Source organism: Cebus imitator, unplaced genomic scaffold (assembly GCF_001604975.1).
Source record: "Cebus imitator isolate Cc_AM_T3 unplaced genomic scaffold, Cebus_imitator-1.0 Scaffold60, whole genome shotgun sequence".
NCBI lineage: Eukaryota > Metazoa > Chordata > Mammalia > Primates > Cebidae > Cebus > Cebus imitator.
This window is the reverse complement of record NW_016107375.1, coordinates 5,135,026-5,153,585: the sequence shown is the minus strand read 5'-3', so window position 1 is coordinate 5,153,585 and position 18,560 is coordinate 5,135,026. Positions and strand designations below refer to the sequence as shown.

At 48.3% G+C, this 18,560-nt stretch overlaps 1 protein-coding gene across 1 annotated transcript in view; it reads right to left on the bottom strand.

Moving 5' to 3' along the window:
• The window catches only part of LOXHD1 (lipoxygenase homology domains 1), a 186,254-nt gene that overhangs the window by 46,218 nt on the left and 121,476 nt on the right, over positions 1–18,560 (bottom strand). Inside the window, exons 26-31 of the mRNA XM_037738984.1 lie at positions 14,399–14,580; positions 10,886–11,002; positions 9,714–9,876; positions 5,790–5,944; positions 1,347–1,556; positions 1,108–1,243 (exon numbers count right to left, since the gene is read on the bottom strand). Coding sequence (XP_037594912.1) covers positions 1,108–1,243; positions 1,347–1,556; positions 5,790–5,944; positions 9,714–9,876; positions 10,886–11,002; positions 14,399–14,580 — 963 coding nt within the window. The remainder of the gene's footprint in view (positions 1–1,107; positions 1,244–1,346; positions 1,557–5,789; positions 5,945–9,713; positions 9,877–10,885; positions 11,003–14,398; positions 14,581–18,560) is intronic.

The following is an 18,560-nucleotide window of genomic DNA, read 5'->3' as shown; positions in this document are numbered from 1 at the left end:
CTTGGAACCACGGGTGACATTTAGGAGAGAAGTCATTTATAAGGTTGCCAGGGTGACCAGGTTAAAGGAACCTAGGTGCTTGATTGTACTGGAACTGCTGTATTAGTCCCAGATGGCCTAGCTTTGGACTTTTATGTGAGAGAAGAGAATAATTCTTAATTTGTTTAAGCCACCATTTCCAGGTCTCTGTCATTTGCAGTTACAAACTGATACAACCTGGAAACCCTTCTCCTGGTTCGTCTTTCTCAATAGCTTGGGAGACACTCCCCTGGTGTAGTGGTTTTAGGTTATGCAATCTGTATCTCTGAAAAGTTTCCAAACCATCTCTTCCTGGCTGGAATTACCTGCACATGGCCTTGTTTCACCTTTACAGCGGGATCCTTTCCACAGGTGGTCATAGTGCTTAAGGAAAGGCCCTTTCTTGGGTGTCCTGTCACTCATTTACAGAGTGAGAAGGTCAAGTGTAAGCAGACTAGCTTTGTCTGTCTGACTGCACAGATCCACCATGTGGTCTACTGCAGGGGGATAGCATGGTTGTCACACTCTTATGTTTAAGAGAACTGAGTAGGAAGGTAGTGCATTCAAATGTTCGATAGACAATTAGAGAATTGCCTTATCTCAAAACTCTGGTTGGCAAAATGAGCTTGCCAGGGAATCATGACATTGTTTTATGGAGGAAGAAAAGACGGAAGCCAAGATATCAGCTTGTGCAAGGCCACACATTTTATTGTCAAACCAGAAATGGAACTTCAGTCCCCAAACGGCCGTCTGAGGACTTCTTCCCCTGCCTACACCACCACATCGTGCCTTAAGTTTGCATGGCTGAATGTTTTGTGTGATGCTCTAGTGACACGTGAGGGATGTTCATTCTCACCCTAATCTCCTTTAGCCTTTGTCTCCCCATCTGTAAAGGGGGCTTAGCCCTGCCCTCTCACCTGCAGGGTGGTTCTGGGGATAAACAGGCAATATGTGTGAAAACTATCTAAATGACTAAGCGTTAGATATGTCATTGGTGATGGTGGGGCTCAAGAATGGCTCATCCAGGAATTGCTTTTAAACATTTCCATGCACCCGGCCCCTGTCTAAAGAGCTCCCTGGTTGGCTTACTTGGGCCCTCCTGAACGTAGTCAGCCATGGGCCCGGTCACTGTGTTGATGTCGACATCGGCCATCTTGGAGCTCAGGGCGATCTCCCAGAAGTCAGCGGGGCTGCTGCAGTTGCTGCTGCGGTCCCCCGTGTACTCCTGTGTGGGAGAGCAGGACTGGCGGTCACAGCTCCAGCACCTCCACCCCACGGGCCCTCCCCTAGGCATGATGGCCACAGGCCCTGTTGGCCCCTTGCCTCACCTTCTCGTAAAAGAGCCTCTCGAGTCGCCCATCCTCCTTCTTCAGGGACAGCCAGCGCCCGCACAGGAACAGGAACTCGTCCTCGTTGGTGTCGTTCCAGATCTCCACCTTCTCCACGTACCAGTCTGCACACCACTTGGAGTTGTCGTGGCGGAGCTTGATCTTGTAGATGACGCCTAGGTCAGCGGCCTCAATGATGAAGGTGTCAGCCTGGGGAGCCCAGATGTGGGGACTCAGGTGGGGGGTGCAACCCACTCAACCCCCTCCAGCCCCATCCTTCCAGGACCTTCCATCCCCCTCAGTTGCTGCGCTGAACAGACCCTCCTTGCTGGGGAGCCCTCCAGGCCCACATCCCCAACACCCAGCCTGTGGGGTCCGAGGTCTCACATCTACAGGGGTCCCATTTTGCAGTCCACTTAATATGTGTAGTGCCATGGAGAAAACTGCCTTCACCATATTCCTTTTGGGAGAAACCTGTGGGTGTTTGGAAGCCTCCTCTGTGTAAGGTGGGTGGGACCTGAAGGCCATGGTCAGAGGCAGAGGAGGGGTGGTCAGCCAGTCCTGTTCCCAGACTGCTTAGCTATGCTGAGCATTGGGGATGAATCCAGCTGTGGCAGCTGGAGGGCAAAAGTTCTTCTAGAGATGAGCTTCTGAGTAATGGGAGGGGGGCTGAAATTCCCTGGGAGATGCTGAGGGAGTTGGATGAGTCAGCAAGGCCAGGCTGCAGGAGAGGAGGCAGAAGAGGTGAGGCTCTGGGGACGGCCAGGCTGCATAGGGACTCAGGGACAAATATCCAAAACACAGGCTCAAGAGGATTTTGTGGGGTTGTGAGTCAAGGCCCTCCTCTGTGTCCCTGAGTCTGTCTTTAGTCAGGTGGACATTCCAGTTTTGTGTGCTGATTCTTTGAGGGGAGCTTGGCAAGGTATGGATTCCAGGCTTTGAATGAGATGGAGCCAAGACAGAGGTTGAATGTGGGAGGCAGGAGTCAGGGTGGGAACCTGAGGAAGGTGAGAGGGGAGGTGACACTGAGTGACACCTGCTTTCCTTCTGAAAGATTTGCTGAGTGCAGGTGACATGTAAGTCACTGTGTGAAGCCTTAGGAATCCAGAGATGGGTAGAATAGGATGCCTTCTGCCCCCAGGAACCCACAGTCCAGTACAGCAAGAGGAGGGGATGGGTAATTCTAACTCAGGTGGTGGGAGCGACCACCTGTGTGAGGACTAGAGCCAGGCCTGGGAAGACAGACATCTCCAGGTGTCAGCATTAAGCTGCAGCTGGGGGGCCGGGCTTTCCAGGCAGCTTAAGTGGGGATAGCCCATGGCCAAGGCAGCTGCAGGTAAATAGCAGCTAGTGGTGTGTGGCCAAAAGCAGACATGGATGGGAGCAGTCCTGGGGTGCTGGCAATCCACTGGGTTCACTAGAGTAAGAATGGGCCCACCGTGAGATACAGCAGTTCCACTGGTTTGCATCTGTCCTGGGGAAGACCTTCACATTGCACAAGAATGTTTATTACAGATAATTTTTACAGTGGAAAATTGGAAGCCATCTGGGGTCCAGTGCTTGGGGAATGGCTACATAACTGGCAAAGCCTTTTCTGCAGAATGTTTTGTCTGCAGTGGTTACAGAGAAGAGTCAATTCCATCTATATTTTAATATCCTGGCAGAGAGAGTTTTCCAAGGCAGCCAGGCAGGCCAAGGGCAAGTTAAAGAAGTATTTATGTAGTATGATGTCTTTTATGTAAAACAGTAATACCACCTAATGGCTTACCTATTTTCTATGGGTGCATGTGTATGTAAGCAGAGAAAACGTTTGGAAAGATGCTGAGGCAGGAGAGAGTGCAGGGCATTCTGGAAACTGCACACAGTGCTCTACAGAGGGCACTCTGAACAGGCCATTGGGGGCAGGCCATGAAAGTCTGCAAATCCTGTGAAGGACTCAGGGCAGATCTGGGATCCGTGGGGAACTTCTGCAGGCTTGAAGTGAGAGAGTGACTGGTCAGCTTTGGATAGGTTAACTGAGGAAGCTGGAGAGTGGGTTGGATGGCTGGGCCTGGAGCAGAAAGACCAGGCCGGCTCGGTGAACAAGGTGAGATGAGGCAGGGCTGAGTGGAGACAGGGCAGACTTGGCTGATCTGAAATTATTTAGAAGGAAGACTCTGGAACCTGGCGATTGATTGGATATGGGTGAGGAGGGGTTTCCAACAGGGAGAGGGGTTTCCAAGATGACTCCCTTATTCTGGAGCAAGTGATGAGAGAAATGGAAGCTTCTAGATGTTCAGCAGTGAACTTAAGATCACATGGTTAGTAACTGAGCCAGAAGTTGCTCCAGCTCCCCTGATGGGTCGTCAAAACTGGAGGAAAAGAGAAGAAAGTGATGGGGCAGAACTGGGCAAAGATTTTTTCTTGTGACATAACAATTGCTGAGAGAAAAAAAGAAAAAACAGAATCTGAACATAGAGGAGAATCACTTGCATCACCTTCATTTATACTTCCACTCATTTATTTACTTAATCCATATTTATTGAACACCTACTCTTTGCCAGAGTCTGTAAACAAAGCTGTGCATAAAAATGCACCTATCAGCTGTATGCTGAGCATTGCTGCTTCTACAATGCATTTGCCAAGCACCGACACCAGGCATCAACTAGGGCAGGGGACAGGTGAGCTCTCCCAAGGCTTGACAACAGCCAGCACAAAGAGCCACGTGCCTGCCAGACATAGTTCTAGACACTTCACATTTGTAATTCAGTTGACTTTCACAATAACTGAAAATTAACTCTTTTTTAGGGTAAAGAAAAAGGAGGCACAAATATGTTAAGTAACTTGTCTAAGATCACGCAGCTAGTAAGTGTCAGAGCCAGGATCTGAGCTCAGGTGACCTGGCCCTAGCATTGGGGACCTGACAAATAATATCCCCAGTGTAGTCAGGGACAATCACATGACCTTTTTGGCATTCCATTTTTACAAGATGGAAAGAGGAGGATAGGACTCCTCCTAGCTACTTTACAAGAGCACTGAACAATTATATCTCTTGTGGTGCATGAATTTATGTTTTAAGATGATTTCTTCCTGGTACAACATGATCTTACATCTTGTTCTGTTTTTCAGCTCAGAGGTCTAATTAGCAATCATGTTACTATCCCTGCTTCAGATGAAGTAAACTGAAGTTCAAGGTAAATGGTTTCTATCTGGATGATGAAGCAGTGAATGGGAGTGCTGGGGTCTGAGGAGACCTGGCAGCCAGGCTGGGACTCCTTCCATTGTCTGAATCATGGGGTCACCAGCCAGCTGCAGACCCACTTAGATGACACCCACGTTTCTTGTCTCAGGGCTAATATCCTCCTCACTAGTAGAGTGGTTCAATGCTAAGGGATATGTCTGGCTGGGGTCAGGTTTAAGGAGACCCTTGATAAATACCCATTGGCTGATGTATGAAATCCCCAGACATGCACAGCCACAGGCAAGAGCACAGATCAGGTTAGGAGCCAATCACCTTAACCTGATCTCCCTGTGGAGATAGCGTGGCCTGGGGGGATTTCTGGCAGATTTTGGTGCATGTAGAGGAGAAGGAAAGGAGGCTGAGGAGCAAGTGGAGGGCAATGGCAGAAAGGGTCGGAGTGGGAGGAGCAGAGGCAGGGAGAGGGGAGCCGAGCTGGTGGGAAGGGAAGGTTCACAAAGCCCATCCTTAGAGGCCCCTGTGTTTCTGTAAAATCACTGTCAGAGCTGGAAAGGTCTTAGACATCACCTAGTCATGTGGTTTTCAAGCCTTTTTATAGCCACAGAACCCTTTGCTTAACAGAGGCCTTGCTTGGCACTGCAATCAACAGGCCAGGTCAAAATGGATCCACCTGGGAGGGAGTCGGGTGTCCATCTGCATCTGTCTTCACTACCTCCAAGGCTCCCAAGAGCCTTGGAGCCACCTGAGGCTCTACACAACACAATTTAGCAATTCACATCTGATCCTTTAATTTACAGATGAGGAAACTGAGGCCAGAGAAGTCGAAGCAGATAAGGAGTTGATAGCAGAACCAGGCCTTCAGATCCCCTCTCCACCCCACTGTTCAAGTCTCTGTGAGCACAGCCCCTGCCATTCTTCAGTGTTCACCTCCACGTTCATGAACCATGCACAGTGAACTGGATTTTCTGAAGATGGCCCAGTCCCATGAAGCCAACAATCTGGAGCTGCAGCAGGCCTCCCACTTGCCCAAGGCCAGCCTTCTGCTCCACCCTATCCCCTACGCAGGACCCAGGGTGGGTGCATCCACAAGGAATGGGGAACAAGGAGCACTTGCAGGGGAAGGGCAAGGCCAGAGGCCCAAATGAGGGTATATGATGCTCCACAAAGTTCCTGGATGTCCCCGGGAACCAAGAAGAGCTGATGCCTTGATGGCTGGGCCTGGGGAGGAGAAGGGAAGGAAGGTGAACCCCGTGTGGCCCTCATACCGTTCCTCTCTCAAACTTGTTGGTGCGGTTTTCTGACTTGCCAAGGTACCGCTCCCCGGTGTCCCCCAGGTCTCCATAGATGGTGATATACACCTTGGCGTCCGTCCCTGCCCCGGGAATGTTCCCTGTGAAGATCTGCACCGAGTACAGCACAACTGGGCAGGTGGTGAGACAGACAGACAAAGGGAAGAAAAGGGGTCAGTGCTTTAGGTCTTAGGGAATTGGATTTGTAGGAGGTACTAAGCTTTTGGTCTAGGCCTCAAGGGGTTAGTGCCTTCCTTTTGTTCACTCAATTATGCATATTCAGCTTCAAATCCATGTGGTTCTCTAGTGGGAAGTGTGCTTATCGGATCTAGACCCAGGTGGGCTCTTTGAGATCCCCAAAATGGAGGCTTTTTTGAGCACCCCTCAAACCATCTATCTGCTCATGTAGCTGCCTGCAGTGTTCAGGGAGAAAGACCCAGAAACTACCTGAGATGTGTCCACACTGTGGTTGCCGAATCTACCTGTCACAATATACAACAATAATATGTCTTCCCATTTGAAGGTGACCAGTGTCAACACAAGATCCTTCTAACTGGTTCATAGAAAAATATTTTTTATCGAACAGTTTCCCCTCTGTTCATTTCCTTATGTTCATTTATTCTCCAACCGACTGCCACCACCCACCCCCGCCCCAGCACTCCAAGCCAACTCCTCACTGAAGCCACTGTGACCACTGCCCTCTCCTTGGTCTCCCATGGCCCATAGGGAGGGCTAAATATCGGTGTGATAGTTAAAAATTTTGAAAAATAAAAATAAATGGTATCCTATTTTTGTTTTGCTGTTTTTGTTTAAGGAAAAACAAAAGATCTTCTTTCCCAACCTTCTCCCAATCAGGGAGAGTTGTCTTGCATTTTTATGAAGGCTAAAAATTGGTTGGCCCGTCTCTGTATCCTCTGTCTTTGGAGATTTTGAGTTTCAGGCCAAGGAAGAGGAGACTTGGCTGGATTATCCCAAAGGAGAGAAATGGAAGCTGAAAGGCAGAGGTGTCCAAAGTGGGAGGAAGGTTAACTTTCCTTGTCCTGGGAGGGAGTAAGAGTTCGGGAGTATCTCACAAGCAGCAGGGATCCCTCACCTGCACACAGGGATCCTCTAGGGAGATGACTGCTGGGCTTCTTTGGGGACTTGAAGCTTGAAGGGGGTATCAAGGGTGGAAGAGAGAGTCTTTTGACAAAGCCAGATTCATGTAGGAGTGTTTCTGGTGAAGAGCCAGCAGTGACACTGTGTGACAGTGAGCACAGCTGGGGGTGGCACTCACCCCGGACTAAGGACCAGGCCTCTCCTGTGAGCCTCAGGATTCCTAGAAGACCCTCAAAAAGGGGATTCCCCTCCCTGCAGTGAAGGAGATGGGCTTTCTTATCAACACTTGCAAGTGGGCTCAGAACCACATTTAATTAAATTTAGAAAAGTAAAGTGATGTGAGTTGCTTGTCCCACGGCTGTGGAACACACTCACACCTACAGCAAGGCTCCCATGATTTCCCTATTTTCCACTGATTTCTGCAGCATTTTTCCCTCCTGCTCTCCTTCCATGTGGCCGGACACTCCTTCTTGGGTAGCTTTATGATTTCCTAATCTTCCACCTGTGCCTCTGATGCCAAGGTCTCCCAGGTTCCACCCGCATTCTCAGCTCTCATCTTGCACTTCCTTGAGTTTTCTGAGTCTGTGCCTCCAACCCAGGTTCTTCCTTTGCTTTGGATCTGCACACTTAGTACCTCTCCACCTTGACCAGACCCCAACATCACAAGCTCACATGTTCAAACCTAAACTCTACCCTCTCCTGCCACCTCCTGTCCCTTTTCCAAACTTTCTCCCCAACTATCTTCCTTATCTCAGTGGCCCAAGACCCTGCCCTCCAAAACTCCTAGGTGCATTGTGAGAGTTGACTTGCAGAGGCTTGTCAGAGACACTGCCATGGGCAGAAACCGGGGACCAGCCACACCTGCTCCCACGTCACCCTGCCCCACTTAGCTCAGTGCAGAAACCTGTCAGCATTTCACACACTACATTAATGAAGAAAATCCTTCATTGGTCAAATGTTACCCAAGCTTGTCTTGCTAATATTGACCTGAGGTGACATTAGGAAACTTGCCATAGTTTAGACACAACAGTCGATGGTCCTCCCCCTCATTTTTCTCCCCATCCATTTTCTAGCTGTGCATTCAGACCTGGCCCACATGTGAGCTAATCACAGGTGGCACGGGCCTGTCAGGACACCTTTTCTAGGATCCTATGTCCCAGAGCAGGATGCTGTGTCCCCAGGGGCTGGGATGAAATGGGCCCCTCACTCCCCCTTCCTCTGCTGCTTTCTCCAGTCCTCTGGGAATTAGGAACACTGATTCAGCTTCTGGGTGCTGAGCAATGCGGTAGTGCAGTTAGAGCCAGCTATTTCTGGATCCTCCTCCCTCCCCGTCCCACCCAGGCCACCCGGCGCATCCTTGGAGAGATGTTTCCCTAGAAACATCATCGAGCTCAGAGTGGGTTTTGTGGTGTGTTATCCACACAGAACAGCCCAAGTGCTCTCCTGGGACAGCTTTCCAGGGCATCCTCTGGGGGCCAAGTAGAGAAGGAAATTATCCCCAGATTTAATAGCAAAGACTACGTGGAGAAAGGGATAGCAGTAGGGGAGTCGCACTACTGAGGCAACACTTGTTTTTATTTCTGGGTGGCAACTCAGGTTAAAGGAAAGGCAGAGCTATAGCTGTTTTACTTCCGGTGACAGAAAAGGAAGACGGTGTTTGTGTTTTGGATGTCTTATCTGCTTGGGCCTGTCTTCCTGGCTCCATAAGGGGCCTGGAATTTTGAATTTTACTCCAGTTTTTCCAAGAAGACAATGTAACAAATTTAAGGTGGATTTTCAAGCTCTTGGAGCTTCTCTGATCTGTGTAGGCTGCCCTGCTAGAGAGATCCACTGCATTCTTTGTCGATGATCAGGAGTAGAAAGTCTGTTTTTGGCAAATAAATGTGACTTTTGAAATAGCTCAAGATTATTCAGAGCTGAATGGCTGGTGAATAACATGGGGATTGACATGGATGATGCCATTGCTGGTCAGAACAGAGATATGACTCTGTCCATTGTTCTAGGAAGAATGTATGTATGTGGGGTGTGTGTGTGTGCACGCGCGTGTGTGTACATATACAATGTAGAAAGAGAGGAAAAGGCTGAGGACTGAGCCTTGAGGAATACTACCCAGCATGAGAAAGGAAACCAGCACTCTAAACACTTCAGTGAGGTAGGAAGAGAACTAGAAAATGGTGATATCACCAAGAGCAAGGGAGGAGGAAGTACAAGAAGTGGGTGGCCAGTTTAAAGCCAACCCTTCAGAGAAAACCACACTGATGAAGAATGGACAAGTTAACCAGCCCATCCAGAAAAGAAACCCATGACCTTAAACATTCTAGAGCCACACCCAACTACTGAGAACAAGTACACAATGGTTTCAGTTACATATAAATCCAGAAGGTTTCTTGATTCATACTAAGTTGGGACAGCTGAGTCCAGCAAAAGCAGAGAAGCCCAAGCCATAGGGGTAGCAAATAAATGAAAAGCAGGGAGAAAACAGGGACCAGGATAAGCCAGGCACAGGATTCCCCTTATCTGGATGTATTATCCCAATGTCAAACTGGGAAAGGATTTGAGCACAAATCTTGGAGCAACACAGCTGAGTCTCTGAAGACTAGCTCACCCATGTATTAGCTGTGTGCACTTAGGCAGGTTATACAACCTCTGTGAGCCTCAGTGGCCCTCTCTACACAGCCAAGGTAACAAAAGACCCTCCTCCTGGGTGAAGAGGCTCAGCCTGGCACAGGGCAGGTGCTCCACAGGGTGGACCAGGGTCCCGGAGCCTGCCCATGGTGATTAGGGTGGCCACACCACACTTACTGTCCAGAGGCTCTTCTACTTCCTTGTAGACTTGCCGTAAGGACCCATCTTTCATGTATTTCTCAGTGAAGATGTCATACGGAACCAATTCTCGAATGGTCTTTTTGTCATCCTCAGAGGTGGCAAGCCACCGATCGCATGGGAAAGTCAAAGTCTCTGCACCCTGGGGTGAGGCAGAGAAAGGAAAATTAGTCCTTAATGTGAAAGCTGCCAACTTCAGAGATTCATCAGTATCTCAATATTCATGGAGACAAAGGACAAGGATCATGGGGCCCCGTAAATAATGTAAAAGCCACAGGGGAGCCCCTTGCCCCAATTTCAGTAGATCTAGTCTTAAAGAGTTGCATAACCACACCAGAGTTTGGCTCTGAAAGAATGGGGTTCCCAGGGTCACTTAAAAATAGGTATCTGAGTTCTATCCTGGAGACTCAGATTCAGTGGGTAAGAGGAGGGGGTCTCTGTATTTAAAAATTGCTCCCTCTGGCCAGCTGCCGTGGCTTATGACTATAATCTCAGCACTTTGGGAGGCCGAGATGGGTGTATCATCTGAGATCAGGAATTCGAGACCAGCCTGGCCAACACGGCGAAACCCCATCTCTACTAAAAAAATACAAAAATTAGCTGGGCATGGTGCTGCATGCCTGTAGTCCCAGCTACTTGGGAGGCTGAGGTGGGAGAATTGCTTGAACCAGGAGGCAGAGGTTGCAGTGAACTAAGATAGTGCCATTGCACTCCAGCCTGGGTGACAGAATGAGACTCCATTAAAAAAAAAAATCTTCCCTCTTCATATCCATAGCTATGGCTGAGAACTATCTCCTAGGTTTATACTTTTATGGCTTCAGAGTAAGTCATAAAAGTAGGTGGATTTTCTTCTGTGAGTTGACCTGGAGTTACAGGAAGGGCACTCTCGTCACTCACTAGTAATATGGCTTTGGAGGTGGGGAGCAGAGACATGCCCAAAATATCCTCCTTGACCACTAAGCCAAATTCTAGAAAATTCTGCTTGGAACCGGAGCTAGTTTCTGACTCTCAGTAAACTGACTGAATTTTCATTAAGAGATTTTTATCTCAATAAGGCTGACCTAGCCAGCAGGTCCTGCCAGGAAATTTGCCTGGAATCTGCTCTGGAAAGGGACAAAAGAAGCAGCAGGACAGACCAGTCAAAAACTTACATCTTTATCCGGGAGGAGCCTGCGGATGTCCACGTGAGAGCAGTGCCACCCGGGATTCATGCCTGTGTTATTATGGCCAATCCGAATTTTTTCAATGATTTCTCCCACATCTTCTAACTTTGCAAAAGAGATAAGGCACCAGATGTTAGCTGAAAAATCCACGAAAGTACAGCCTCGGCAGCATCCTGCCTCCCCAGGGCATCCACCCTGAGTCCCTTTGCACTTCCTCCTGATATGTCCCCACTGTCCAGCCAGGCCAGCTCCCACTGTCCTTGACACACAGGCCACGCCCATGTCTCAGGTCCCCTCTCCCCACCTAAAGTCAGCCTTGACTCCAGAACTTGCTTCAATCCACCTTCTCTGGGAGGGGGACCCCTCTTCAGTGTGGAGCCCAGGTCCCCATCTTCCACTGCTTGCTCTTATAGACACTCATCCCCTGTGTAAGAACTGAACTGGGTAGACAAAGATGAGTCCTGGCTGTGCCATGCTCCTGTCTTGCCAAGTTGACTTAATCGAGGATCCAGGCCCCTAAGAGTTTCTCCCCCTCCAGCCACTCCTTTTCTGTGCTCCCACATAGAAATGCCAGTCCCGCAAAGTCCACATTCCTTGCCACCGGGCATTTGTACATGCTTTGCTTGCCTCTCTGCCTTCCTCTTCTTTACTTAACCCTATGCCTTCTCGACCTCATAATCCAGGTCTCAAGTCAGTGATGACTTCCTCAAGAAAGCCCTTAGCCTCCCCAAGAAAGTGAACTCTCCTCATGACAGGCTCTTGCGGCATAGCAGAGTTCCTCCTTGGTGCACTTCTCATAGTTGTAAGTTTGCATTTATTTGTGTGACACCTACCATCCCTTTCGCCACTGAGAACCACAAGGCAGACACCATTTTGCTCTGCATTGTATCTTGAAAACCCAGAACAGAGCCCATGACCTAGGTACTTGATGAGCATTGGTTGCAAGGACAAAAGAGTGCTGCAAAATGGGTATGATAAGATCAGCCTGGCCTTCTCATAATGCGGTGGTGAGCCTTAACCATGATGGAGTGTGTGAAAGTCCCATTGAACAAAAAAGCTGATACATGTGTGCCAGGTGAGCCCCTGAACTGTGCTGGGAGCAGGGCAGCTACAGCATCTTCTCTCTCTCACCTGGAGCCTCCAGGTATGGGGTGCAGAGGAGAATCTCTGGCATCTGTGACCTTAATCCTCTAAGCACTGAGTTGAATGTGACAGGATCGGCATCTCAGGCCTCACCCCTCAGAGAGCAAGGTGGCTTTTAGGGAACAGCTAGTCATGGCTGGTGGGCCTCAGACAGAGACTCAGAGGACAACAGCATCAGAAGGGGCCCCAGTATTCTGGAAGGTGAAAGAATTAGGCAGAGAAGGCTCTGGAATTGAACCGCTTTCATCTAGATCTCAGCTCTGCTGTTTTAAGACACCTTGAGTAAGTTTGCTTAACCTTTCTGTGCTCTGTTTCCTCATCTGTAAAATGGGATGGTCATACTACCCATGCCTTGGAAATGTTATGAGGATTAAGTGAGTTGATACACATCAGGTCCTTAGAACTGGGCTGGCCCTTGGATGTTCTCAATAACTCTTGGCTATTATTATTCTTTTTCTGGTCAAACTCTTTCCTTGGGAGGTAGTCACCGAGAGAGGAAGTGGCTTCCTCACAAATTAGCGATTGAGCCAGAGTCAGATCCAGGGTTATGGACTCTGCAATCCAGCATTTTGCCTCCTACCTGAAGATCAATCAGAAAAGAGAAGTGCAGAGAGAGGGACACAGGTGGGCAAGGAGACAGAGGCCAGGAGACAAAACCCTTTCATTTGTTTCCCAGCTCTCACACTCTCCCCAAATCTAGAGAGATTTGAAAAGAAAAAAATAAAGCAACAAAATTACTCGCAAATTATAGCTGTCTATTAGTGGGGACTTCATTGATAAAAACTCCCCGGAAGTCATGCTGAGGTGTGATCACAGCCTCAGCCGCTGACGGCATCAGGCCTGGATGACTCACGCACCGCGACATCTTGGGTGGATGAGACATTAGCTTTGTGTGGATTAATGAATCACCCTTGAATTTTCTTGTTAAAAGACTCAACAAAGGTGGCAGACCTTCCCACAAGTGCTGACTGCTGCAGAGAAGGTGGGAAGAGAGGAGGGCATCCCCTGGGATAGAGACTGAGTCAGGAAGAAGGAAGGTGCCCTGGACTTCGTTTCCTATCAGAAAATAAAAGGCACATCTCCAAAGGTCCCACTGCCTAGAGGGCCCAGGCTCCTGAGGCTCCTGGCTCATCTCCTTCAGGGTCTCCTGTGCTTCCCCTCTAAGTCTGGCTTCATTACTGCTGTCCATCCAAGTCACATCACACTCCTCCCATGGCTTCTAGACAAATCCTCAAGCCACACGCTTATTTCCACCTCTGAGCTGTTGGCCACATTGTTCCCTTTGCTAGGAATCCTTTCCTCCTTGTCCCTGCTAATGCCCCCTTTCAGATCCAACTCAAAGCCACCTCTTCCAATGAGCCTTCTCCCTTCTCTAAACAGTGATAGTAAGCTCAGTCCATTTGCTTGTCTACTGCAGTAGCTAAGAGTGTCTATTCCAGAACCAGTCCTTCTGGATTTTGATCCTGCTCCCACTACATCCTAGCTGTGTGGTTTTAGGGAAGTGATGTAAACTCTGTGCCCCAGTTTCCCCATATTTACATAGGAACAATTTTTTAATTATAATTAAGTGAGTTAAGATCGATAAAGCCTATGACAGTATCCTCTGACCAATAGGGTCAGTGACAATGACCATCACCAGACTCTCTCACTATCTTTGTGGGGAATGGAGTCCCCAACTTGACTGTAAGCCCCTCGCAGGCAGGATCTGAGCTCCCCCCTTCTCTTGTGTCTCCCACCCAACCTAGTGCACAGCTGAGCACACTGGGCAGGCACAGTGAGTATGCACTGAATTGAAGTATATGGATTCCAAGGCACTATGACCTACATCCACAGTCAACAATGAATAACAGCACCTCCATTGCCAAGACCTGATGGGAAGACACTGAACATGCAGGATGTTCTTCTCTATTAAACTGTTTGACCATATCTTGAGAGCTGAGCAGGAGACCCTATCCCCATGTGACCACTGGTGGTAGGATTTCCACCTCTCCCTGGCCAGCAGTACCAGCAGAACCCGAGAACCAGCAAGTCTGGGAGCCATATTCCATCTGTGGGTAAGTGTCTGTTGTTGGAAGCTCTAGATAGGTATGTTGGCTTTATGCCTCTAGTGTTCCCAAGTCCTGTCTATCCTCATTGCCTTTGATCCTGACACCAGTCCAGGAGGGCCAGGGTGAGCTTCACCATTTCCCTGGTTGCTTGGGTATACTAAGGCCCAGGAAGGTAGGATGAGCTGCCCAGCTTCCTCTCAAATAGCAGTGCATCAGGATGAAAAGCATGTGTTTCGCCCTGAATTCAGGGATTCTCCCCTCCTTCTCCCTGACCTACCCCATCCCTAGACAACCTGCGGAGCCCAAGTACCTCCACAATGAAGCGGGAGGCAGACTTCCTCTCAAAGAACTGCTTCTGCTCCCTCTTGTTGGTGCACAGATACTTCTGCTGGGTACACACAGCATCGCAGCCATAGATGATGATGAAGATGTTGGCATCTGTCCCAGCAGCAAAGACATCACTGGTATAGAGGGTGATCTCATAAGGAACAACTGAGGGTGGCAGTCAGAGAACAAAGCCAGAAGGGATGAGAGAACAGAAAACAAACATGGTGAGGGCCAGTTCTTCACTAGCACCACCAGCCCGGACCCTTCCATGGGGCAGCTGCTACCCAGGGACCTGGACCTTCACAAGGTTGCCTAGCAACTGCAGGTGGGAACCTGTCCTGCCCAGCACCCAAAGAAAACCCTCATCCCTTCAGACAGGGTGTGTGAGCCTCTCACATCCCAGAGCTCATGTAGCAGACTGGTTGAAAGCACAGGCTTTGGAATTCGACAAGCCCAGGCAGGAATCCCAGCTCTGTCTTGACAATTGGTGGAATCTGGGCAAGTTACTTCCAAGCCTCAGTGTCCACCATCTGTAAAGTATCTTTGACATGGTGCTTGGCTGAGGAGGCTACATAAACAAGAGCACTAGATTTCAGGGGCAACTTACCAATTGGATTGGTCAGTCTATGGTAGTGAGCATTATTTCACTCTTCTCTCTATCCCCTTGCTCCCAGCTTCTGACTTGCTCCTAGCCAGCCTGCCCTCCCCAACACATCCATGTCACACCCGGCCCCTCATTCAGGTTGCCTCACATAACAGAGGTCTTTTATAGGGGAGGAGGTAGCAGGAAGTCAAGGCTGCCCCAGTGTTTACTTGGTCCCACCAGGGACTATCCTTTCTTGAAAGAGAGTTGACACATCTGTGCTGTTAACAAGTAGCTTCCTGGTGGGCAGCCACCAGTGTGAATAAAGACTAGTATGTCTCTATGCATGGGTGGAAGACCCTTTGCTTCAGAAACTTTTGGGGATGCTTGTTAAAAATACAGATTTTCAGGCCCATTGTGGTGGCTCACATCTGTAATCCCAGCACTTTGGGAAGCTGAGGTGGGCATATCACTTGAGGCTGGGAGTTTGAGACAAGCCTGGCCAATGTGGTGAAACTCTGTCTCTACTAAAAATTCAAAAGTTAGTGGGGCCTGGTGGTGGACACCTATAGCCTCAGCTACTCAGGAGGCTGAGGCAGAAGAACTTCTTGATCCCAGGAGGTGGAGGTTGCAGTGAGCTGAGATTGCGGCACTGCACTTCAGCATAGGCAACAGAGCAAAACTCCATTTAAAAAAAAAATACAGATTTGCAAACCCTGCCTTAGCTTCTTTGCAGGATGGGTCTAGGGACCTAAATATTTAACTCATACTTTATACTAAAGTTTGAGACCAGTAGTCTAAAACAATATATTGCTATAATAACTATACATTAGTTCATTAGCAAGTTATTTCATTAGCAGATTGTGAAATGAATTTAGTGGCTTGTCAACAGTATTTTTTAAAATATGTGGAACTAAAAAAACTCCAATAGAGGGGAGATGATCCAAGATGGCCAAATAGGAACAGCTCTGGAGTGCAGTTCCCAGTAAGAACAACGCAAAGTGTGAGTGATCACCACATTTCCAAATGAGTTATTACTGCCCACAGACCAGGAGATCCCCGGACTGAAAAGTGCCACAAGTTTCCAGCACGACTGTTTCAGCTGGTACAACAGGTCTCCACACAAAAACTCACACAAATCTGGGTGGCAGTTTCAACTGGTGCCTGGAACACCTGGGAGACAGAGCCGCCCATTCAACTGAAGAAAAGGGGCTGAAACAGGGAGCCAGGTGATCTGGCTCAGTAGTTTCTTCCCCCACAAAGACCAGCAATCTGAAATGCTCTGGTTTGAAAGATTCCCAGCAAGCGCAGCTGGACCCAGGATGGTCCAGTTTTGTGGGGGGAAGGACATCCACCATTACCAAGGCAGTCCACCATTACTGAAGCAGTCTGCCATTACTGAGGCAACCCGCCATTACTGAGGCAGTTCTAACTATACCTCTGTAAACAAAACCACAAGGAAGTTCACCGAGCAGCTGGGCAGAGCCCATGGCAGCTCAGCAACGCCTCTGCTGGCAGACTGTGACTAGGCTACCTCCTTGCTTGGCAGGGAAGCTCTGAAAAAAGGCAGCAGAATGTCAGGAACTTATAAATAAAGCCCCACCTTCCCAGGACAGAGAACCTAGGTAAAAAAGGCAGTTATCAGTTCTACTGCAGCAGACTTAAACATACCTGTCCAGCAGCTCTGAACAGAATAACAGAGCTCACAGCTCAGCACTTGAGCTCCTCTAAGGGACAGACTGTCTCCTCAAGCAGCTCCCTGACTCCCCTGTATCCAAAGAGACTCCTCATAAAGGAGAGCTCAGGCTGACATCTGGCAGGTATCCTTCTAGGATGAAGATAACAAGAAGAAACTGGCAGCAACCCTTACTGTTCTGCAGCTGCTGCAGGTGATTCCCAGGCAAGCAGGGTCTGGAGTGGACCTCCAGCAGTCCTATAGCAGAGGGGCCTGACTGTTAGAAGGAAAACTAAAAAACGGAAAGAAATAACTTCAACATCAACAAAAAGGACATGCACTCAGAGACTCCATCCAAAAGTCACCAACTACAAAGACCACAGGTAGATAAATCCACAAAGATGGGAAGAAACCAGTGTAAAAAGGATGAAAATACCTAAAACCAGAATGCCTCTCCTCCTCCAAGGGATCACAACTCCTCCCAGCAAGGGAACAAAGCTGGATGGAGAATGAGTCTGATGAATTCACAGAAACAGACTTCAGAAGGTAGATAATAACAAACTTTTCTGAGCTAAAAGAACATGTTGTAACCCAAAGCAAAGAAACTAAGAACCTTGAAAAAAGGTTTGACAAAATGCTAATGAGAATAAACACCTTAAAAAAGAATATAAATGACTTAATGGAGCTGAAAAACACAACACGAGAACTTCAGGAAGCATACACAAGTTTCAATAGCCGAATCAACCAAGCAGAAGAAAGGATACCAGAGACTGAAGATCAACTCAATGAAATAAAATGAGAAGGCAAGATTAGAGAAAAAAAGAGTAAAAACAAATGAACAAAACCTCCAAGAAATATGGGATTATGTGAAAAGACCTAATCTACATTTGATAGGTGTACGTGAATGTGACAGAGAGAATAAATCCAAGCTGGAAAACACTCTTCAGGATATTATCCGGGAGAACTTACCCAACATAGCAAGGCAGGCCAATTAAAGTCCAGGAAATACAGAGAACACCACAAAGATATTCCTCGAGAAGAGCAACCCCAAGGCACATAATCTTCAGATTCACCAGGGTTGAAATGAAGGGAAAGATGCTAAGGGCAGCCAGAGAGAAAGGTCAGGTTACCCACAAAGGGAAGCTCATCAGACTCACAGTGGATATCTTGGCAGAAACCCTACAAGCCAGAAGAGAGTGGGGGCCAATATTCAACATCCTTAAAGAAAAGAACTTTCAACCTAGAATTTCATATCCAGCCAAACTAAGCTTCATAAGTGAAAGAGAAATAAAATCCTTAATGAATAAGTAATTGCTGAGAGATTTTGTCACCACCAGGCCTGCCTTACAAGAGCTCCTGAAAGAAGCAATAAACATAGAAAGGAACAACCAGGACCAGCCACTCCAAAAACGTACCAAATGGTAAAGAGCATCTACACGATGAAGAAACTGCATCAACTAATGGGCAAAACAACCAGCTAGCATCAAAATGGCAGGATCAAATTCTGCCATTATTAAGGTTAATAACAATATTAACCTTAAATGTAAATGGTCTAAATGCTCCAATCAAAAGACACAGACTGGCAAATTGGATAAAAAGTCAAAACCCTGGCCAGGTGCGGTGGCTCACGCCTGTAATCCCAGCACTTTGGGAGGCCGAGGCAGGTGGATCACGAGGTCAAGAGATCAAGACCATCCTGGCCAAAATGGTGAAACCCATCTCTACTAAAAATACAAAAATTAGCCGGGCATGGTGGCATGCACCTGTAGTCCCAGCTACTCGGGAGGCTGAGGCAGAAGAATTGCCGAACCCAGGAGGCGGAGGTTGCGGTGAGCCTAGATTGCACCACTGCACTCCAGCCTGGCAACAGAGGAAGACTCCATCTAA